A 24,792-nucleotide genomic window follows, 5' to 3' on the forward strand; every position below is an offset into this window, starting at 1 on the left:
CGCCAGCGGACTTTGCGGCTCTCGGCAAGTCAAAGCTGAATATGGTCGATGAAGGCACTTGGAAAAATTGAAATCAATTTATTTGTCCTTCTTAGTTTTTTAAGAACATTCTAAGGAATGAAAAAGAAACAAGTAATAAATAAAAATTGACTATCTCTACTTAACATAAATATTTTTGTTATTTAAAAAAGAAAGTATTTTTTCTAAGTGCATTTTAAGGAAGGTGTTGCTGGTGCCCAGTAAGTGGCTGCAAATTTTTGTATATGTGAAATTCTATTAAAACAAATAATGGAAGAAAGTTAGCTAACGGTTGGGGGTTTTGCTTGTCCAAGTCCATGACCTAACATAATCAAGTTTTTAACGAATCGAAACTCTGGAATAACTAATCATAAGTTTAAGCAAACTTAATTCAAAGTGCAAAGGAAACGGGTCCCCTTAAAGCTGTTGTGCCCTGCTGGCGTAGGAGGAGGGAAATCACCTCGCAGCCCTCTCTCTTTGTCGCGATAATGCGAGAAAATCCTTTGCCAGACACTCGCCAGTTTCCTCACTTCCGATGCGCTGTCATGTCACACCAAGTCGTGATTTATTTGCGCGGGAATGTCAATAAATTTAATACGCGAATATAATATATTTTACAGGCAATCAATCACACGGACTTAAGCGCCACTCCCACACTCAAATTCAAACTCACACTCGGAAAAGAGTACACACAGCTAAGCTTATATAATCGCGGCACTTTAAGAAATGGCATCCCATAAAAATTTTTGGAATTTCCTTAGGAATTTTATACTGTCATCTGGAAAATTCAGCAATTAATTAACTTTTAACTCATTTAGTAAAAGAACAGAAAGAAAAGGATTAAATTATACAAATTTACAGCCTTTTTAGTTCATATTTTTTCATTTAACTTTATTAGATTTAATGGAGATACAAATTATAGCCATGAGGTTTCTTGTGACTTTATTTAAGTTTTAAAAACGGTTCAATATTTGCAAACAGATAGCCCGAGATCCTATGTTATTGCTAGCCTTTGGTAACCCAACTAACCAATTTTCGGTCAATGAAAAGGGCACCCAACTTAATTACAGCAAAAAACCGTGAACTATTCGACTACTTTCCAAATTGCATTGGCATTTCGATTTGAATCCGTGGAAATGTGGTTCAAAAATCCAACCACTCCCTTTGGAAACTCAACACACAAGGGCTCGGCGATGAAAGATGAAAAGTGCATTCAGGCGGTTGGTAATTGAGTGTGTGTGTGTGAGTGTGTGTTTGCATACCAGTGCCAAATTCAATTTGGCCAACTCCCTGGAAAGCCGCAGGCCAACTCTCAAGCTCAAGGCCCACTCAATGAGTTCCAACTAATTGCCAGGTGAGGAGAAGCGAAAATAAATCAGAGTGAAAATATTTCCATTTCCAGCATGCTGATGCTGCCGCTGCTGTTGCTGTTGGGATCTCTCTCTTCTCGAGGCAGCGAGCAACACATTTTTACTCAATCCCATTCCATATCCCGACTTTTTCCGGGGAAAACAATGCAATTTTTACTGTTTTAGTGAGAATTCCACTTTTGTCCGGGCATGCGAAAGGAGGAGGGCGAGATGGAGGAATGAAGTTTTGGGACTGGCAATCCGCTGGACAGCCGGTTGGACATAATGAAGTCCAGTCCCCGGATCTCTGGTTTCGCTGCCACTCTCTGTTCTAGTCAGTTCGGTTCGTTTGGGTTCGGCAACATGGCAACGTTAAATCGAAACGGAAGGAAAATCCGAGCAGTTATCGAATTATGGAGTACCCTATTGGGTCAGCAGCAATAGGGAAAAACAATCTTTACAAACTTTAAAGCAAATGATAACATAAAGATCTACTAAGCCTTTTCAATTAAGAAAGATTTTCAATCTTAAATCTGCTTACTATGCATATGGTTTTAACCTACAGGCTTAATATATGTGCAGTCCCTCTCCAAAATCATTTTGCAAATTAAAATATAATTACTAAATTATCCTATTCCATGGGTACATAATATTCCAGCCTTCAATATACTGCCTGGCAGGGTATAAAAATGTAAAAGGGAGATGCACAAAATCAAGTCAAAAGCGCGAGCGTGCGAAAAAAATTCGTGAAATTGAGTTTGAAAATAAATTAAATTATCGCGCCGTTGCATGTAAGTAGTTTGGGATGGCGGGGCACCACCGACGGCGATGGGTTTGCCGTTGTCCAAATGAATCAATTTCAACTTAAGCGCCAATTTAAAAGGCCAGCTAGCCAGCCAGTCAGCCAACTTTCGACACGCAAATCTAGCCGTCTGTTCCGACTTTGGGCTCCTCCTGTCCGCCCAGAAAAGCTCCTCCTGCCAGTTTATCCATCTATCGAGCTGTCTGCCAGTTTTGCATATTGCCTAGCCCCTCTGGGAGTTCCTCGACAAAAAAAAAAAAAACTAAAAATAAAAAGAAAAGAGAAAAGTCTGGAGGAGAAAAACAAAAAGAGGTGCAAAAGAAACTATCTGGCGAAATACTTGCAAATTCTATTCGACTTTTAAATTAGTTTGTCGGGGACATCTGACAAAAAGAAAGTTTTTCCCCAGGCCCCGAATGCAATTAATGATTGAGCCGCCGCAGCGGAATTGGCCAATTCGAATGCAAGTTCATAGGCCAAAATGGAAATTGCTCATTACCATTGCCTAATTCCGGGCCAATGGCTCAAAATGGCTTACACATGCCGCTGGGCGGTAATTAAAGGTCGAAATCAATGAAATATGATAACGTTTTATTAGGTAAGCACTTGTGCCAATTTGCAGCGGTCAATTTAATCGCTTGACAAGCAGACTGTGCCACTGGGATATATATGTATACTCATCGGGGAGTCGGCCACTCGCATTGCCTTATTTATTGTTCAGCAGGCAATGACAGCAACGTGACTCGCAGAATGAAATGCTGGAAAAATGATAACGTAAATATTGCCATGACACCTGGGGAAAATGGTAAGGTGAATTCGTTATGGCACAGTGGGACACTAATGGAAAACAACTTCTGCAAATGTCTTTAATATTTATTGAAAACTTTTATAGAGATTTTAATGAATTTTATTTTGTTATTTGCTGAAAAATTATGTCAATTCTTAAACTGCTATTTGTCTTTAACATATTATTTGTTTATCAATGGCCCCGAATGCTGCTAGAAACTGCTAAAAAGCTAAGGTATTTTTCCAGGTTTGCCCACAAATCTTGTGGGCTTTTATCTTTGGCTCCCATCCTTGGACCAGGCCTAGCATCCTTGTCCACTTTCACAGAGCATTGTGCGAATGTCTTTGCACAAGTCGTGCGAAATAAATTTGCCTGCTTAAAGTGCAACTCATGCTCCCGGTGTTCTTTATGCTCCGACTGCCTGGATGGCTAACCTTGAACGCTTCGTTAACTGCATTTAAGGCTGCCTTTTCCGACTTTCGCCTGCTTTCACTTCCCATAGAAATTCCTATAAACACATATATATACGGTACATGTTTGTTCTTAGAGCGCATTGCAAAGCGGAAAATCAGCGCTGAAAATGGCAATAAAACTTTCTGTGCGCCAAAGCACCAAATATGAAATGGCTCATACGTGTAGCGTAAAATAGTTAAAATTCATTAAAACTTTTGCAATTACTGTGCGTCGTCGCAAAGTCGTTAATTATTTTTTCCCTTTTCCAACCGTTTGAACAGCATCCGGGGAAAACCCAAGAGATTAGAGAAGAAAAATCAAGACGGGCAATTATCAGGCCGCCGTGTCGCCATTAATATGCGCAATTAGTGATAGCCGACTGCTGATTGGCCTTGTCGAGAATGTCTCTCGATTATCATAATTATTGGCCTCCAAGCCCATTACCCACCCGCACCTGATCGATTTGACCTCCCGAAAAGCCGAGCTCCCACATAAATATGCAATGCAATTTATGCCCATCGTCGACTCTATGCCCAACTCGTACTCAATTTGTTGTCATTAAATTAATGAAGTTTGCTGCCCTTCTTGTCGGACACTAATCTTAAAATTTGTCAATGTCATCGACGTGTCATTGTGTGGCCGATGGATTGCTACTTGAGTTCCAGACCCCGCGCTCTCTCCTCTTCTCAAATTAAATTTATACACAGAGAAATCTATGTCCTTTGGCTTTTCAGCATTTTGGATGATAAACAGTAGAGTTGGAATCCTAACTGAAGGAGAATTTGCTTAAATATGAAAGATAAACTTACATTCCAGCTTCCTTTTTTAATATTCAGAATATAAGTAATAAGTTAGATTTTTTCTTCAGTGCGTTTGCAAATCACATAGCCAGTTCAGTAGCATCTGGGCGGAGAATCGTAAATTAGTTTGGGCAATTATGTTTACCTTCATCTAATTAGCCTAATTGAAGCAGGACAAAAGTTCCGGCTGCAGGGCCTTCTTGGTGGTTCTCGGTTTGTCGACTTGTCGAGTCAAAGGAGCAGCAGTGCGTGTGCTGATTAGTCCAGGGCATCCAAACCCATCCAGCTAACATTCTTGTGCCCCATCCTGTGTCCCATCATCATTGCGTATGCCACTCAGGCACGGCTAAAACGAACAAGAAGCTGGCCAATAGATCGATCATCGCGCATTGAGTTGCCGAGCTACGAGTGGTGGCAGCTCTCTAAATGCCTAGGCCACCGCACTTTTGGTACACCTCAGCCAAAACCAGAAGCTTCAGGTGTTCCAGGTGTGGCAGGCATCCATCCCGAGGTACTTTAAGACTTGCGGCTGCGGTTGGGCGGCGGAAAAGTGGGTGAAGAGCGGGAAAAGCGGACGGAAGCAGGGAAAAGCGACTGACAGGAGCACAAAAATGGCGGAAAATGCTGCCCGAGTGCCGAAATCGGGTGGGCCAACTGAAGCGTTATTCTGCAACCGCGACACTTGGCACTGACGCGCCGCATTAAGCACAGGCGAACGGGCTTGGAAGAGCGTTTGGCTCCGCTTTGGGGTTCCCCTGCGTCATCCACAGAGACAGCTAGGGTCATAAAAGTGGAGGTGCTACAGTCTTCTTAGTAACTTACGTTCAAAAAAGTGATGAAAACGAATGAAAGTTTAAATTTGGACTATAACTTTCTATAATAAAATATAATAAATGTTTTTAACATTTTGTTAAGAAAAATAAAAACGAATTAATTTTGTTGGAAAGTGAAAGGATTCTTAGTTTTGGTCGTAGGCTAAGCAAAAAAAGTGCTGCTTCTTAGATGCCTCTCTTAAGAACAATACTTTTTTAAAGGGATTCTCACTTATAACTGCAAATCTCTTCTTTGCCTGAGAGATATTTAAGCTCTTTACTGAGAGCTATTTGCTTGACCGCAGCTGTATGCAGTCGAGTGGTTCGCATTAGTTGCTGCTGCTAATTTCTGTAGCCGCTGTCGACGGGCGGCAACTTGGAGCGCATCATCAACGCAAAACTAATGCGAAAACTTTTGCAGAATTTTTACTTTTAATTGTTTGAGTGTTTGTTGCCGGCACACAGACACTGCCGCACACACACACATACACACTGAAACACATCCGTGTGCGCGGGGATTAAAAGGGGGCGTGGCGGTGGGTTAGCTGTTTGGGTGGCAGTTAGCCGCAAACACCGCAATTTAGTTAAAGCATAACGGCAGGAAGACCACAGCAGCAGCACCAGCAGCAAAAACCAGAGAAACACCAACTCCAGTTTCATCTGCAACAATCTCAACTCAAAATCCCAAATCCTCTTTTCTGTCTGCGAATTAAATGCTTGCGTCTTCACCCCCGCCTTTCCCCACTTTCACAAAATATTTGAGCTCCTTTGAATCTGCCTTTTGCCATCGTTTCAATTCGTTTCATTTCGTTCCATGGAATGTTTAACTCTTTATCGTGGATTTAACAATTAATTCAACGAAGCTGCTGCTGCACATTCCATTTTTAACCAAATGTTGGCTAGCATTTAAATTATTTGTTTTCCGTTTGCAGTTTGCAGTTTGCTGTTTGCAGTTCCCAGCTTTTCCCGCGGCTACTTGTTGAACTTCTCGGTGGTGCGTGCTTTTATTTCGTTACTGCATTTTCCGGTGAAAAATATCCAAAGGGTGAAATTTCTGTAATTAGTTTTCCACGAAATCTTTTTTTGTGTTCATTTAAAGATAAAAATAACAACACTTTTGCTGTTCGACCGTTTACTCAGCAAGCAAATATGGCCAAAAGGGTAGCGTTATTGGCCATGACATTTATTTAATTGAACGGCTGCCGGATCAAAGCGTTACGGTTTTTAACACTTTTGCCTTTGGCCTGGCAGCAGGTCCTGTAATTGGTCGCAAAGTGCACGGCATGTTTGCGAAGTCCGGGATTTCAGAGACACATTTTCTGGGCATTGCATTTATAAATCATACGCCATGTACGCCGCTGCTTTAATACATCAAGCGCGCAGCTTGTCGGCAGAATGGGAAGCTTAGGGGCAAAGGCAGCTCAGGTTGGCGCATTGTCAGAGTTGCAAGCTTTAAAAATGTACACTGAGAGAATGTGCAGCAGTGAAAACAACCAACTACTTGTGGGTTTCCCTTTCAAGTATATCTTTTCATTTTTTTTAAATTGTTTTTAAAATATTTAATCATCTATAAAAAACCTAAATACACTTTATTTTGCTATGTGCATAAAATTCTGATCTCTTCTTTGGCTTGCATATCTGTGCCAGGACTGACCTGGTCTAACCTGGAAAAAAGAGCTGCCGGCTGGGCTTGGGAGACGGAGGAGCTGGCAGTGCGGGTGGAGCACAATTGTTTATTTGCAGGGAAATTCATTTGCCAAATGGCATGCGTGCCTGAGCCACCAGAAGCACCCGAAAGCAGTCCGGAAAGTCGGATGGAACAGCACAAGGCTGTTTATGTTGAGCTCTAGTTTCTGGGCACTACCGAAATTGTACTGCATTTGGTCGTCTCATGTTTATCTACATTTCCCAGAGCTTTTGCCACTGCTGATACGGATGCTGATGCTGATGCTGCTGATGCAACTATAAAATCGTTTTTAATTCATTTTGAAGCCGAATGCAAAACTTTGCCATCAGGCTTTGATGGCATTCTTAGTCCGCTGAAAGGGGGATTTACGAGCGAGCAGCGTTTTGCGTTAATGCGACGAGATAATTTCCGGACACAGTTTAATGGAAAAGTTTGTGGCCAAAAGTCCGCACTCACTCACTTAAAATATCAAAGCAGTTAAAGTTACAGTTGAAAGAGTGGTGCACGGAAAATGTAGATAAATTTTTGTACACAACAAAACAAAATCAAAGATGAAGGATGAATTCACCTTATAGATACCTTCAGTTTCTGATTTTATTTCTTAAATTACTTCAATAATAGCTAAAAAGTTTCAGTAAAACTATATTTCTCTTTTCCCTGTGTAGTGAAGGCAGTTTAAAGCTCTGAAATGGGTAGTTTAAAAAACATTAGGAGAGTTTTATGTTTTCGCTGGCACTTTCAGGCGGCACGGGTCAAACGCAGTTGCTTAGCGCGCAATCAAATATTAATTGCACTTGGCACAATGTCAACTTTGTTTGCCCGCTTGTTGTTGGGACGCAGGGGAAGGAAAAGTCGGGAAAGCTGGGGAAAACCGTTCGCCTGGGTCAAAAAATTATGAAATGACAACAACTGCGACGGCAGCTGCAGCGGCAGCATCAACTGTCATTGCTGACATTACAAACAATGTAAAATGCACTAAATTGTAGCCGCAAAATGAAAAAGATTGAAAAGGGAAAAAGAGGGGAAAAAGGTCAGAGAGGGCGCAGCGGGGCACAAAAGGTTTTTCTGCAATCAAATCAAAAACGAATTGGGTTTCGCCCAACGGAAAATCAAAACGAAAACATGACAAAGATTGCATGTCATAAAAAGCGAGTCAGTGGGCTCTCAGCCTGATTGCGAATCGATACCGGAATTGGAATCAGAATCAGAATCAGATTCAGTTCTTAACTCTGGGCTATATATAAAGTAATTAACCCAGAGCAACGCCTCATTACGGCGACTCGCTCAAGACAAAGCAATAAATCAGGCGAATCTTTGATGGACTACCAATCCAAAGTACGAGTAATTGCAATGACTGTTGTGTGGCCATTAAAATCAGCACATTGAAGATTTCAATTATGGCCACTGCTCTTCATATCCACCACCATCGTCATCGTCATCGTCATCTTTAGCATCATTATCATCATCGATGGCCATCATATAATTTAATTTGATTTTTATTTAATTGAAATTTATAACAACAATGGGCGGGTGGTAAACAACGTTACGAGCTGCTGTGTGAGCTGTGAGCTGCGTGTGAAAGGCGAAATTCATTCGATTCGCCTCGATTCTCGAGAGCCTGCGAATGTGAAATCAAATGAAGAATAATGAGATTTACTCTTATTGTTATTGTTCCTCACTGCATTGCTCTCGATTCTTATGACTGATTTCATTTTGTCAATTTCCCATCATTCGATTCGAAATATCTCCTTCGTCTCTGATTGACAGTCGAATGGAGTTCCAGGACACTAACAAAACTTGCCATCTTTACTCCTGAGCTGCTGACTACTTTAATGGCCAGGATGGGCTAATTAAAGTTATTTGATTAGCACAAATAATCTCAAGGGATATGCACGGCAAGAAGGATCATTCTAATTTGTTTATGAAAAATATTTACGAATTCTCAGTAAGCTATATAAAAGAGTATTTTAATAAATTTGTTTTCTTATAGTGTCACACATTTCTTTAATATACTTATATATCATAAAAAATAATAAAATTAATTTTAATTTAATTTCACATTTTCTGGCGGTGCAAAAATTGAAAATCCTGCCAAGATTCAAGGGAAATCCCAGGCACAGTAAGTGGAAAATCCTCCTTTGTCATTATGGGCTGCGGTTGTTCTTGTGGTCAGATTGTGCTCCTCCACAGTCCCACACATTTAAAGATTACAGCATTTTGAGTTTTCAAAGTGGATTAACAATGCTCTAGGGGTTTCCCCCTCTTTGAGGCTCCCAGTTGGCCCAGTTAATTAAACAAAAACTATGAGAGGGCTTCTGCTGCAGACCACTAATGGCAGGCATTTGGGGATTTGAGTTATTGTGGGGCAGACCGTTGGCATTTGCGGCTCTCTGTCGAAAATGAAAATTTTGCGTTACGTATACGCCAGGTTGGCATGGACCCGAAGCTATGCAGCAAAAATGTTGCAATCGCTCAAGGGCTGTGTAAATATTTTGAAGAGAAATACCATACAGTTCACTGCAGCTTAAAGAAAGACCATAAACAATGTTTTCTTATCTAAAATTAATATGAAATTTCGGTTTAATTGGTATTTGATAAATTGGTATCCTTACTTTTTTTTTTACGATAATTAAAACAGTTTATAGGAAGCAATCATAAAATAGTACCAATTTTTTAAAGAAATTTTAACCGATTTGGTTGTCTTGAGTTTTCAGAAATTTGAACTCTATGCCCTTCCCCTATTTCCTGAAGCTTTTTCCATTGCCAAATGTTGGCTCTAGATTCTGGTCTAGCCAAAACGTGGAGACGAAAAAGAGGACGCGAAGTCAAATAAGCGAGATGGTGAGGCCATTTGGCTAATTGCACGAACGTGCGGCCGTTGCTCTTGACTCCGTGAAAGTATCCAGGGAGTCCTGAATCCAGACTTCGACTAAGACCAGAGGCTGGGAGTCCTCCAGATGCTACGCCAGCCACTTGGCAGCCTATCCTGGTGAGATCCCGCGACGCAGTCACGTTGAGTTAACAAAACTGATATAAATTATGAGACCGGCGTGTATTTTACACAACTGTCAGCACAGTTGCGCCACTAAAACATATTCAGCTTCTAATTTTTTTGTGCTCCTCGGACGCCGAACTTCTTGAAGCGCGGCCCGTTCGCCAACTTTATTCCCTGCTTCGACAACTTTGCGACATGTTGCAGCCCCCGCAGAAGGCATAGGGATCCTCGGGAGACGTCGCGCCACGATATGCTTCCCTGGGCAATAAATTCGCCACTCGCCTTGGCTGCACGGCGCACCTACACCTCCGGTCTCATCCTTACCCACGCCCACCACGACAGCACAACCCACATCTTCTGCCCCAGCAGCCACATCCTCGTCGACATTCACGAGTGCTCCGCTATCGCATTCCGGTACTCCACTGACTCAGCTTCATTGTGCACTTGAAGAACTTTGGAAAATTTGAATTTCCGGGAAATGGCATTATCTCGTTAGACTAGTTCGTACTCTAACTTCTATTTGTATTACCTAAATTTTCACTCATTTGGAATTCATATAAATGAAACCAAAATTGTTTTCAGTGTCCTTGCCTTTTCTTCTTCGACTCTTACTTCGGCTAGTTCGTTTTACTGCTTTTCCGGCTGCTCCTTCAGCTCGCAGAAAAGTTTGTTGCCAAAAATTTGCCGCGATTGGGTGTGAAGTTGGCGACCCATGCCGAAGTGTCTTGCCCATCACCTCCTCCCACGCCTCAACCAATTCCTCACCCCCACTTTTCCGCTTTTCCAGCTCAACTCCACTCTCTATGCTGTCGGTCTTACAAACTCGCATATTTTGCTGGTGCGGAATACCTTAAGGCTTTTGGCGAGAATTTTATTTCAGTCGCCGTCGCTGCTGTTGTGGCAGTAAACATGCATGCACACACGACCCCACTCCTTTCCATTCCGCCACATAGAAGATACGGCTTGCAACCGAAGAGTTGACGGCACTGGGAAAAATATTATCAAAATAATATTTAAAAAGGGAATTTACAGGATAAATGTGAAAAGTTTTCTTACTCTTCTGCTAATTGCATGTTGAATGGTTCAATTTTAAAACCTTTTTAAAAAAATTAAATATACATTTATAGACTTTTTTCTGTGCAATTGGGTGGCTTGGTAGACCTCGGCGGACCTAGGCGTGGCAGTTGCGGTGCACACTCGAAACACCTTCCACTGCAGGAGGCAGTCAACTTTGCGGAAAATCGTTTGAAGCGCTTTGCACTTCGTCGACATCTTCTGCTTCCCGAGCTTCCTCAGCAGCTCAAAGTTGAGTGCAACGTGTGTGTGTGTGCCTGTGTATGTTGCACTGTTATATGTTGTTGCATTGTGTTCTGCAGCCAAGCCAAAAACTTCAGCCTGAAGTTGACTATTTATGGCTTTTTATTTGCGGTCTGCCGCCTGCGGCTCGCGATGATCATTTCACTCTGTTGAATTTTCGGCCAGCTTTAAGGCGTGATCCATTGGCCATAACCCACAGCGGGTCATAACTCATTTTGGCCACTGCACGCGTCGACAAACTGAGTGTGACAAGCGGGGCAGAAGACGCCGCCGACGCCTCTGAGTCGCAGTGGCGTCTGGTGGCCGGCGGTGCACCTTCCGGTACCGGTTTTCCACTTCCACTTCCTTCTTGTCCTCCTTCTGCTCCACCACCCAGCGGAAAACACATCCGCCACGCACGCAAAACCAGCCCACCCATCCAGCAAACAAACGCAGGCCGACAGCCGCAAACAAAGACAACGCCACATGCTCAACCCGAAAACTTCTCTAGTCTACACTAAGCGTAATATTTAAGGTAAACATTGGATTTACTAAAGTTTTTTTATGTGAAGAAAAAAGGTTTAAGAGTTATTAATATATGTTAAAATAAGCATATTACTTAACACATTTCTATTTAGTTACTTACAGTTGAAACCTCAAATGAAATATCCTTAAATTTGTATAAATAAATAACATTTTTTTCTAGGTCTCACTCATAGGAACATATCCCGGCATTAACAGCCTAAATTACCCTACTACTTTTTCCCAGTGCGTTACGGGTTGGTCCGTGTGCGGACCCGGCAATCAATCCAAATGATATACACATTTCAGACTTGGCTCAGTTCTCGGCTCAGCTCTTCTCAGCTCCGCTTGGCTTGGCATGTTTGCTCGGGGCGGTGAGGGGTGAAAGATTTGATGTATTTGACAGATAGACTCCGTCCGTCGGTGATTTTTTACGGCCGGAGAGAGGTGAGAGTGTGTGTGTGTGTGGTCTGCGAACAATATGTCTCAGTCTTGGACAGAACTGGCATGAGCAATGGCTCTACGGTCAACGGGCCTAGGGATTATTGATATTTAAATGGCAGCTAAGCAAATTGCCAACTGGAATGTTTGCCCCAAAAAATATGCTGCCAATATGTGTATTTTATGCTTATAAATTATGCTAATGCTGCACTGCCGGAAATTTATGGTAGAAAATCTATTTACGAAAAGGGTTTTATTAACGAATCACAGAAAATTATAGGAAAATGTTTTCCAAACATAAACTTAAACTTGGAACTACAATTTCTAATTATTTTTGATTATTTCCCAAAATAAGTTAATTTAAAATCAAAGTGTTGTATCCAATTTACAAATATCGAATACTCAACTTTATTAATTTCAATAGGAAAATTGTCATTTGGCTAAATTAAAAATGCATTATACTCCGGGGCGTACGGCACTTGACAGTGGTTTTTGGTTTAATTCAATTAAATAATGTGGAGCAGCTGTCCCGCGATCCTTTTGATGCAGCACCATCATCATCCGACCGGGCACACTCGCATCTAATTAAAATAATGATTCCCCTAACCACCGGCTTGTTTTCCTACGGAAATATTTGCGGGGCGTGGCGATTGCCTTGGAAGCCGGGTGTCGTCGTCGGAGCCGGAGTTTCCGGCCAAGAAAGAGCAGCAGCGGCGGCGGCATCAGGGCGTAACGAAATGCGCATAAAACAGGGAGAATTTACAGCCAGAGTCCTTCTTAATGTGCCATGGCGAACCGCAGGACACTGCCTGCCAGAAATCAGACACCAGTCGCACTGGTCCTTCTTCTCTTTTTTTTTTGGGCGGCTTTTGGCCTCATTTCGAGCGTTTATTCATTGTGCCTTTTAAGAGCTTCCGTTTCGTCACGCATAACGCTTTCGAACGACAATGACACGAACATCAAAATCATCAGCATTATCTGCACAGCCACACGGAACACGGAGTACGCACTACGGAATACCGGGTACGCAGTACGGAGTACGGCGTCCGGAGTCCGAAGTCCGGAACATGCGACGGGGCTTCGATGTGACTGAGTGTCCATGGTGAGACGAGCTCTTAAACGCCCGCAATCCAACTACAAAATGGAACAAGTGCCGGACTGTATGGATCAAACAGAGATGACAACTTGGACATTTTCGAAAAAGTAATCTTTGCTAGTTTGGTTATTTGTAGCCATAAAAATATGCCAGAATAGCTAACTTTGAAGCCGAGCCTTCGAGGAAATTGTCTTTACCCAAAAAGTAAAAGTAAGACAAACCCCATTTCCGAATGACCAAAGACTTTTCTTTCATTTCAGGAACATAAACCTGTCATCACTGTTGTGAGGTTACTCGATCCCCCGAGCTCCCGGCCAGTGGTTAGGCCAATGAGTGAGGTGTTCCTGTCCGGCACTCCTTGTCTGGCCATGTTTGACAACATCTAGGCAAAATGGCGACTTCGACGTTGTCGTTGAGGTCCCTGCATGACATGGCGTATGCGTAACGTAGCGTTTACGAGCGTGTTTTTATCGCAATTGACATCATCCGAGGCGCTTGTAAACATTGCTGCATATTTTAATTTAATGCTAAGCACAACTATAAGCACATAAAATTTGATTGCACTGGCAAACATTCCGACTGAGCAAATAAATAAACAGACTGACTGTTCAGTCAGTCAGTCAGAAAGACAGACAGAAAAGGGAGTTTTCCACTGGCAAAGGCAAACAATTTATATAATTACCCGCCCCCTCACACAGTTGCTGCGTTTAACTGATTGCTTTATTATTTTTTCGAGTGTCATGTTTGCCGTTTTAATTCGGCCAACAATACGGCAGAAGCATAAATATTTACGACCGGCCTGAGCCAAAGTCCAGTATCCTGCGAATCTCGGCCATAGTAATAACAATAATGGTAAAAATACAAAAAAAAGGGAGGGAAATACTCGGCTTAAACACATGCAAATATTATGGGAAATAAATTTGTTCACATCATCAACACATTTACCCGGCTGGTAACTTAATTACACATGTAAACAATTGCATCAATAAGGCAATAAAAGGGGCTGCATCTGCTGCTGATTGGATTTGGCCAAATAGCTGGCCAAACAGATATGCCTGCCAAACGATTAAGGCCCAAAATCTTCAATAGCATGCCAAAACCATATTCATTGAGCACAAATCAAAGCCAAGCAATTACCAGAGGAATATCATTTCGAATTTAGAGGTATGCAATCCGATTTATATGTATATATATGTACATAGAGATTCGTTCTGAAGAGGTATCGATGGGAAATGTGAATGGAAATGGCAACATTTTAATGCCACTCCAGTTGCAGGGAAATGAGCAGTGACTGCCAGCGGATTTTTGTAATTGCCACTTGTCGTGTAAATAAAACGAGTGCCACACTGTCATGTGCAGTGTCCTACTACTCCCACACTTTTTTCACTTTTCGAGTGCCGCATGTTGGACCTTTTTTTTCGCCAGGTGCACTGACGCATAAATTCCAGCAAATACTGAAGAGTGCCCCAATAAATGCGATTGAAAGTGGCAATGCTGCAACATGAATGATTCGGTGCACGGCTATAAATAAACTCTTTATGCATGCATTAATAAATAAAAGAGAACCGGACCACTAATCACTGCACTGATTTATTCGAATTGGCTGTGGAATTTATGACAAGATTTGCCAAACCACTTCCCCAAATCCATGTCTAATTTTAAATGGAAATGTATATTGCTGCTGCCCCGCCAACAAATCAACTCAAGTGTATCGAAATGAGTTTCGCTTGATTTTCCCCCATCATCCCAACATATATATATATATAGGAGTATATATACACTCTGCTAGGTTTCAGTCTGCCAAAGGCTGTGACATTTCATTCGCCGGCAATTAGAAGCCAATTTCACGCGTCGCTCTCGCAGCGAAACCATAAATTTCGCCCGACACTTGTCCGGCTGAAGGCGACTTAAATGGTTTAAGGTATTACGACCAAGTCTATATTTTATTGGTAGCCAGAACGCAATTTGAAGTGTGTCTTTAATACTTTTATATCGCATTCCATTTAATTTCCACATCATTTTATACGTAAAAATCTTAATTGGATATATTCAAAACACAAAATGGATAAACCCAATCGAGGATAACCCCAATCCTAAGAAGGAGGAAGATATTGAACTTTTGCTTCTTAAGCTAGGAAACATAAAGTTGGACTTGAAGTCACAAGAAAAGGCCGATAGGAAGATGGCTAACTCGGAGGCATCTTATATCAAATTATTAAGAAGTCCGAAAAACTGGATGCTTTCAAGAAGGCCAAGGCGACTCTGGGGACATTCAATAGATTGGTGCCCCATAATTTCTATGAACTACCAATTGAGCTGTTGAGTCCAGTCCAAAAATAATAATTGAAATTCTAATTTTAACACCTAAATCTGTATCAATATGTAATTTTTCTTATTAGCTTACAAGCTTACAAGCTTACCGGCATTACCAGCTAAGAAATCAAACAAATTGCTTTGGCGGCAATTAAGGCAGTCATCGATTAAGCCGTCAATCATATTAACTTCCAGTTCTTGACAAGATGCAAATGCATCAGAAGCTTTTCAAATATATATATTGCATATGGTGAATGCAAAGGACAAGTCTATAAGCCGGCAAAAGCGCAAAAGCAAATCCCCAAATGGGCTAAAAGTCAACTGGAATAAAACGGAAATCGCTTTCGATGGCCAGAGAGACATTTGATGGCCAACGGATCATTTTTCACTTCATTCATAAGCCGGGAAAACGTAATTTATGATGGGAAATTCCTAAGTCGGAGCAGGCGGCGATAAATTTACAGTTTGCAGAACGTTATTAATTGCTAATTACCTCCGAACTTGATTAATGCCCTCCGTCTCGCCGCGTCCATCACCATATCAGTGTGTCCATTCATGTGGCAGTTGAGCACAGGGGCAAAATATTATACCTATAGGTTTTGAAGAGGCTAAGTTTTACATAGAGGTTGGCTTTAGATTTTAAATATAATCGCAATATCTTAAAAAATATTTTTGACACATTAAATTAAGTTTATTTTGGTAAGCAGAAAGACCAAAAATAAAATGGAAGGTATATTAATATTTTATATACGATCTGTTGATACTTTTTGCCCTACGCCTTTGTTACTTTTGTTTTAACATTTCTTTAACTAACAATAAAAATTATACTTTTTCTCTTGGTGTAAAGGAAAGTCACTGGAGTTTCCACTCGAATCAAGCGGCAGCCACGTGTGACTTTCTTTCGGGCGGGCCGAGCGTGAAACTGCCGTGTAATGTAATTATTGCAAAACTATTCATCATGTTTTGGGCGCCGCCCGCAGCGAACAGCAGCCACTTAGCTGCCGCGCCTGGGGTCTGTCAAACGCTGCGTATGAGCAATGTGGCCCCAAACACACACACACACACACACACACTCGCACACACGCGTGCAAGGTTAACTAATTAGCATGTCAAAGCCATCCATATTGCCACACCGAAGCTATTTCAAAGTGTGGCCTCCATTGAAAAGAAAAGCCAACCCAAAGGCGCAAATCCCATTTAATTATGCTTTTATATTCATAATCCCCAACCATGTTTTCAGCATAATGTGATCCTTAAAGGATACCCAGACCAACACAGCCGAACACCGTCACACACACACACACACACACACGAGACTCATACTCATCCATTTGTTTTGATTAATCCTTTGTCAATGGCTCGGACTTAAGGCAAGCAACTAATTTGCTCTCAATGGGCCCCAAGAAAGAGGATGTTGTCGTAAAACAAAACGACACAATATAAAATTAAATTAAATTTGTCAAAGGCTCGATGGTGAAGGACCATTAAATGTCCTGCCATATGTGAGGGTTGGAAAGGAAATGTAATCCCTATTGGCTGACAACATGGACAGGAAATCGAGCTTGGCTTGTATTTAGGAAATAACCTTTTAGAAGAAGAAGTTGAAATTTAAAAAATGTTTAAAGATTCTTAGTAGAATTTTGAAAAAGAAGATTTTTATTAGACTCATCGCTGGTCTTTATGTGCTTCATGTCGGTGTCTCAGTTGCAATCCATAAACATGATTTTTATGCTCATAATTGCCCGTTTTCCCCTTCCTATGATGACATAGTCCATCTTTGCCCAGGACCTCATATGGTCGGCACTTGCGTCCACTTTCTAGCAATCTGCCCGGCAGTATATAGTTCTTACGGGGTCGATTATGAGCCGATATGGGTGGACCGAAGTACCGCACATTCCTCTCCTTGCCATGCTTGGAGGGTTCCTGATGGACCCCTCGCCCTGAACCGACATTGGAGAACACCACCCGGTCGCGATTCAAACTGCTGTGGTGCACTCGGACTCGATTTAATGTCCTGTGCAAAGGAAACGGAGAATTTTCACAGCCCATCGGGGTTCTCACTTCGTTTTCCTTGCATTCTATGTCATTCGCGAGGCCAGCTCTTGCCTTAGACTTTGAGAAACCCGAGTCTTTCCATGATCTCAATATCATCTTGTTCATGAAGTATTCTCGATCAACGCAACCATGCTCTGAGAACATTTCGTTGGGCTTGCACTTGGTTCCTTGGACTACATCTGCGTCAGTTTCAGGTTCATTGGTTAAAGGGGCTTCTTTTGTCGCTGCCAGTGGTGTAGGTTTTGTTGGGTTTTCAGGTTCTCCATTCTTCGAATCTTCTTGTAAAGCTCTCTCGAAAAATGTGAAAAGTATTATCAGCCCGAAAAAGCATCGCTTAGCTTGCATCTTGGTGTGTAAGACTAAAGTAAAATAAATCAAAATGAAATCAGATGGAACGTATTAAGTGGCAGACTAAATAATTCATTTGTCTTGCTTGGCTAGTTTCGGTTAATTAAGTTTATTTTATGTACCAAAAACAAACTGAAGCATTGAAGCTGCTCTATCATAAAGTATATAAAAAATAAAAAATTAGAAAACTAACCGTAAAATAATAATTTATTTGTATTTTTTTGTAAGATTTTCAAATGCCGTTTTATTCAACTTTTGTTTCTTTTTCTACGCCTTGGGGTTTCCGATGGTGTTTTCGTCTCCTGCGGATGCAGCGACTTCTGCTTCCACGGACCTCGTTCGCTCGGCACCTGCGAGCCTTCCTAAGACTTCTTCCCGGCAGGAATACGTACTTTCTTGGGCGATCTTCACCATGTCTTGGAGGTCCTAAATGTACAGGTTTCCGAATAGCTTTCTGTTTTTCTTCACTGTCGTGGTGATGAATTTTATGAACTGCACTGTCGTGAACAATGCGATTGATTTCTATTCTGCTGTGCTCCACTGGAACTCGATTTGATGCCCTGTGCGGTGGATACGGTGGCTTTTCACAGCCTAGCGGCGTTCTGACCTCGTTTTCCTGGCACTCCATGGTTTCCACTATTCCGGATCTGGCTTTTGCCTTTTCAAAGCCCTCATCTTTCCAAAATCTCGTTATGATCTTGTTTAGGAAAAATTCACGATCAACGCAACCATTCTCCGAGTGCATTTCGTTGGGCTTGCACTTGGTCACTGGAGCTGCATTTGAGTCCTCGTCTTCATTTTCCTTAGTAGCTTCTGCAGCAGGTGGTGCTTTCTGTCTGTCTGTTGTTGTTGCTGGTGGTGCTGGTGTTGTAGAAATGGACTCATCTTGAAGTGCATGCCCTATTAAGGTCAGTACTAAGCTTAAAACGAAAAATAATCTCGCCTCATCCATTCCGCAACTGTCCTGCTGCTAAGCTAAATCCAAACTACAGTAAAATTTCGCTATGGGTTGAAGTAGAATAATTTCTATTATTTTCTAAGTGATAATCAATTAGTCATGGGCCACTGTGAAATCCACTTTTGTCATGGACTTTTGGTTTAGAATTTGATATATATAAAGTGTTTTGAGTATTTAAACTTCTTCCTGGTTTTAAGTAGAATTATATATTTTATCATCAAAATATCTGTAAATGCAATCCAGTGGCATAAGCAGTGTTTTAATTTTCCAATTTTATTGATTTTGGGTAGTTGATAAAATAATAACTCAAATCAATTTGAGGACAAGGGAAACTTTGAAGGTGTTGCCCAAGCAGTTGGCTGCTTCTGTTCGGGGCTTGTTGTTTCGTTGTGCAATCTCAATTTCCCCCACAATAAAATTAATGTTTTACGTAGCCAATTCCGAATCGTTTATTTCACATAAAAATGCGATAAATAAGCGGCACATCCTGTGCGACGCCGTCGAAGACGCCAAGGATAAGCCGTTGTTGTTAGTTGTTGCGCTGCTGCTGTTGTTATTGTGCGTGGGTTGTTGAGTGGGAGTGCTGTTGTTGTTGCTGTTGTCCTTGTTGTTGGTATTTTACTCGTTGCGCACCTCCAGCATGGTGTATTTATAGCGCAAACAATGCAAAGGATGTTGTGCAAGGACATACGCGCCGGATTAAGGCGGTGCTCAAAGGGGTAGCCAGGGGAAACTATGGAAAGAGGATGTGGCGGTGGAGGGGCTTACGAACAAAGCGTCGCCACTCCCCCTCTTTCTCTTCAATTTCTCCGCCTTTCTCCTTTGACTGCTGGTTAAAAATAAAAAGGGAACCGCATCCAGACCAGGAGACAAAAGCTTACTTCGCGGGTCTCTTATCCAACGACAAGTAATGGGAAATCCAGGAAGTGATCGAAGTCTAGAGTAGTTTGAAGGGTTTTAGCGGTGTTTTTGGAAACAACATAAGCTATATAATAGTTGGAAGAAAGAATTACTTTAGAGAAGCAACAACTTTAAGAAAATGTTACTTTATTATTTTGTAAGGACATTTGGTAAGTATTTTAAGTCACCTAATTTAATCATTTTCCAAACTTAAAATATTAGGCAAACTTTTCAGATATATTTCTAAAAAAATATCTTCTTTTTCCAACAGTTTTTTAAATCGATTAGCAAACTTAAAGACCAAACTGAAACCTCCCCAGAATAGACATTCAACAAAAGGCACCCACAAAATATGTGGGTGAAGATGGAGTAATAAGGAGAGTGCGGCAACAATGGCCCGTCACGTGACCCCGCTGAAATCCTGGCAACCCTGGCAACTCAGGCTGCCGCTTGCGGCTCCTGTTAAAAATTTCATGTTAATGGCCACACGAAGATTCGCTCTTAACCCTTTTGCCCCGTGGGCACGGGTGTGTGTGTTGGTGTGGGTGTGGCTGTGGCTGTAAGTGTGTGAGTGTGCGACTGTATCTGTGGCAGCGTGTAAGTGTGCGTAACAGGTCATTGTCCCAGCGTTTTTCGGTCGCACCTTTATGGCGAGGACAAGGCAGCTTATTTCCTTTTGGCTGTCCCTTTTGCAAATTTCATTCCAGCCGGTGCACACGCAACCGTCTTGCCAACGTCCTTTCGTCCCGCTTTCCACCACCGAAAAGGGAAATTGCTTTAATTAAGGATATCTTGTGAAATGTTTGCTCATATTTATAACCCCGTCGGTTCGGCTCGCTGGAAAGGTGAAAACTGAGCAGTAAAAACTAGAAAAAGGTGCGCAATCAAAGGCGGAAAATCGTTAGAGAATAAAATCGAAATAACAAAGCGGCCACAGGAGAGAGATAGCAAATGAAAAGGGGAAAACCGAAGAAGAAGGAAAAGAGGGGAAGACATAGGGACATAATGCGCTTTTCTCGCTCTGAAAGCGGTTTGTTTTCCTTTTTCGATTCTTTTTTTTTCCCCCTTCTTCCTGTCGAAGGACCTGCGGACATTTTCGGTTGCCTTCTGTTTTTCCAGAGGTCCTTTGACTATTTGCCATCTTGCCGGCTTCATTTGTTTGTGTTGGCTTGTCAGCGTTCTGCGTTCTCTTCTGCGTTCAACGCTTTGGGTATTTCGCCGGGATAATAAGATAAAAGCTTTAGTGCCATTCGGGCCAAGTTAGTTAATTGCGTGAATGGCAGTTGCGCCCTCATTTTATTCCATTTTATACTGCTCCTGCTGCTGCTGCTCTTATTCCGATTGAATCGTGCAACCAAATTGGGTGATTAGCAGCTGCAGTTCACCGGTAAGCGATAATCCTCCGGATTTCTTTCCCCTCGCTATTTCCCTACTCTGCCACCATCTGAAAGTTCTCCAGGCATTTGGAAACTCCACTGGTGCTCATCTTTTATTCAGCACGCAACAATGACAAGTCAAATTTCACCAATGGAGCACATGAAATTCATGCAAAACACTTAGATATTCATATAGTTGTAAGTACAGAGAAAAGAACTTAGGTGCCAAAGGTAGTTGGTCAATATAAAGTTTAATTTATGGTTAAAAAAGAAGTTAAAGATGACCTTACTTGACTTGATTAGTCTCGAAGTCATAATAGTTATGCCAGAACTACGACTATGAAGATATATAATTCATTTTTTGGCAATCTTTGGCAATCTATAAACTAAAAGTTAGAGATTTTCAGCCAAATTTACTTCCAAGTTAGACTTAAACATTTCTCTCTGTGCATTTCTACACATTTACTATATATATTGCCTGCCTTGAGTGCTGGTGGAAAAACAACAAATAAACATTCAGGCAAAGCAACAAACAATGGCAACAACACGAGGCAATTGTTTTTGCCATTCACACACACACACACACTCATACATACGCATGTATTCGACACTTGCAGTGCCGCCTAAATGTTCATGAATGCTCCATAAAATATTAAATGTTTATGAATTTCAAAGGGCCCCTTACTTCATTTGCATAATCCCAATGTTTGTTGGCAAGTGTTTGTGCGTGTGTTTGTGGGCAAGTGTCACATATCGTTAGTCTGACTTGTGGCAATTGTTGGAAATGTGTCACATCAGAATGGAGAATATGGCAGATATATATATATGTATATATAGTAAAGGATCAAGTGCTTAGACAACCCGGCTCAAGTGGCCCACTTCCAGCCGCCCACTTCTGCCATCTAATTCCTGTTTTTCTTCGCCACCGCTGTTTTCGCTTTTATTGCAATCCTTTTTTCATTTATACACAGGGAGAAGTTTTTAAGAACAAAATTCTTTAACATAAAAATATTCAAGCCAATGTTAAAGGATATTTCTGAATGGCTACTAAGATATACGTTATAATAAATAAATTTTTGTATAAGCTCTTTCTTATATACTTCTTGGACTTATTTCTTCTAGTGCAAGCTTGCACTCTTATAGCTCCTCGAAGGACTCTCAATAGGGGCGGCACGTCCCGGGTCTCCTTTTTTATGGCTGCTGGTGCATAGTTTATTGCATCCGCTTCCTGTTGCCATCTCGCATCTCTGCACACTTTCTGGCTAATTCGTGTTAACATTTTTTCTTCACTTCGCTATTGTTATGGCCCTTGCACTCGGTGGCCGTTATATTTCCTTTTTTTTCGCTGATTGCAACTCATTTGCATAGGAAAGCAGTAAAATCGGTGGAAAGGGGAAAAAAGGCGACAACCTTCTTATCGAGCGTCGACTGTTTCCTTGACTTAATTGCCGTTTGGCTGCATACTGGATTTTATTTATGAGCCCAGCTTAGGCCTCGTTAAGTCAGTGGGAAATAATTACCAATACAATTATCACACACTGGGTCACTATGCAGTGAGAAAAAAACTGTATTAAAGTCCACAAATAGTTGAATTTCTATATAAATTAATCTAAAAATTCTACAAAAGCTGCAGTTTTTCTTCGTGTAGTTTCTCTGCCCGGTGGAGCGGTAAAAATTTATGACACAATGCCGCTTGCCAAACAAGAAATTAAAAGTTTGCGACCCGCACTCGCCAAACTTTTGCGCACACGCATGTGGCGCAGTGGAAAATTTATTAAACTAACTGCAAATTAGTGCACAATTTCACACAAACACACACACACACACACTCACACATGTGAAGTGCAAAGTTTTGAGAGGGGCAAAAATAAAAATAAAACAGAGAAAAAAGGAAAAGTCACCGAGTAAGGGAAAAGAAAAAGCTGCAGCATAAATCAAGGCGGCTGCAACGGGTACTGCCCTTAAATTATGTTGCCAATTGGCTAAATATTTCCGCCAGATCGCTGCTCTAATTTCCACAATATTAAATAGAAATGGCGCCGCGGCCAAAAAAATAAAAGTATAAAAGTAACGCACAGACACAGACACAGACACACGACAATGCCTCTCTAAGTGATTTTCCTTTGTCACTGGAAAATTGTAAAACAATTGTTATAAATTCTATGCGCTTTTTTGCCTTGCCTTGTTTGGCGCTTGATAAATGCAGACAATTAGCCAAATGGTTGACTGGCGCCAGCTTCAGCCATGGATAGACAGTCAGTAGCCGAGTGTCTGGCCACTGGGAGAAAAGTAGCTGCTATAACTTACTTACTTATTCCTCAAAAAGTTGAATTTAGTCTAAAATTTAACTAAGGAAGTAGGGAGATGAAATAAGCATAAAAACTAGGCCAATAATTGAATGATTTTATCTGCGACTGGCGGGGTTTTTAAACGATTTTTTTTTATAATTTTAAATTATTTAATGCTTGCCAATTTTACTTTCTACTTAAACACACTTTTATTTGTTATTCTAAAAAGTTTTAATCTGGCAACTAGACTGTAATTCTGATTTAAATCATAACTTTCCTAAGAGGCCTCTGAATGAATGTGATTCCAGTTTCTCCGAGAACTATCAAATCCACTTACCCATGGCATATTTGGCTTGAATTTCCCTTGCAACCTGGGCTTGTTATAATTATAACTTCAGTTGGCTTTACTTCAATTCAGGTACACAAGGAAGGTGCTGTTCCTGACTATTTATGAATTCCTTGCAGTTGCCACTAACACACTAATTGCCAACACAGATCCGACCCACTCGATTCCCATCGAGATGCCGTCGCCCCAGCCAGACGATTTTCGACAAATAAATCCCCACATGGGGCACATGGAGCCTGGGCTGTTGCCACAGGATTGCCGATGAGGAAGCTGAAGAAGAAGCAGTTTTTCCCAAACAGCGAGAGAGAGAGAGAAATCCCACTTGGTGCATTGTTATTTCCGTTTCGCAGACAACAGCAACAACCGGATATAGCTTAAAGGATATTGCAACTGTATTTGGGGTGCGGCAGGGATAAGCATCGAGTATGCAAAACTATCAATTTTTACTCCATGTGAGTGCGCGTATGCAAAACCACTTTTCCAACCAAGCAGCAGAAGCACAAGTTTGCCAGGGAAAATCGAGATACGAGAACTGAGAATCGAGAACTGAGAGCCCAGAACCGAGACAAGGCAACTATAATTAGAATCGAAAATGTAACCGAACGGATAAAGTCAACTTTAGCATAAAGTTTTGCCGGCACTCTGTGTTGCGAATGCATTTTCGCACAGATCACAGCAGACTCTCTAATTATTGACTTTGCTAATTGGCAATTTATAGGAAATTGTCTTCAACAAAAGTTTTTGCAAGCAAAGCAATTTCCTATCTCTCAGCAAAGAGAGATGCAATTTCCAGTTAGTTACTTTGCTTGCTTAAGCCCAACGAAAAAAAAATTGGGAAAAATTTCCAAAAGTTTCCATCAAAGGCTTTCAATATGCGTAAACAACATTTGAGTTTGCCCTTGGACAGGACACACACGCGTACACTAAAGAGCCCACAATGTCGTGGCCTAAACGTGGCCTAAACGAAGACAAATAGTCCACAAAACTTTCTTAGCTACCTAATTGAGAAGAAAATTGAAAATTTCTTTAATGAAATGCAAAAATGTTATAATAAATTATCCATTCGGTGTGCAGGAAAGTGAAGACTTCTTGGCATCTGTATGGGATTTGTGAAGGGAAAATGCTGTAAGAGTCGCTTCTAGCTGTTGCA

General features: G+C 41.4%; 2 protein-coding genes across 2 annotated transcripts; both read right to left on the minus strand.

Moving 5' to 3' along the window:
• Positions 1-17,036: 17,036 nt before the first annotated feature.
• On the minus strand, positions 17,037-17,785 carry LOC108117024. The gene has a single exon (XM_017229193.2). It carries the CDS (start codon positions 17,769-17,771, stop codon positions 17,037-17,039), a length of 735 nt encoding a protein of 244 aa, XP_017084682.2. The 5' UTR covers positions 17,772-17,785.
• A 233-nt stretch (positions 17,786-18,018) lies between these two features.
• On the minus strand, positions 18,019-18,726 carry LOC108117023. The gene has a single exon (XM_017229191.2). It carries the CDS (start codon positions 18,724-18,726, stop codon positions 18,019-18,021), a length of 708 nt encoding a protein of 235 aa, XP_017084680.2.
• Positions 18,727-24,792: the final 6,066 nt, after the last annotated feature.

This window comes from Drosophila eugracilis, unplaced genomic scaffold, assembly GCF_018153835.1.
Source record: "Drosophila eugracilis isolate 14026-0451.02 unplaced genomic scaffold, ASM1815383v1 contig_75, whole genome shotgun sequence".
NCBI classification, from domain to species: domain Eukaryota; kingdom Metazoa; phylum Arthropoda; class Insecta; order Diptera; family Drosophilidae; genus Drosophila; species Drosophila eugracilis.

Excerpts from the sequence above, each read along its gene's own strand:
- LOC108117023 (XM_017229191.2), bottom strand. The coding sequence starts at position 18,726 with ATGGATGAGGCGAGATTATTTTTCGTTTTAAGCTTAGTACTGACCTTA.
- LOC108117024 (XM_017229193.2), bottom strand. The coding sequence starts at position 17,771 with ATGCAAGCTAAGCGATGCTTTTTCGGGCTGATAATACTTTTCACATTT.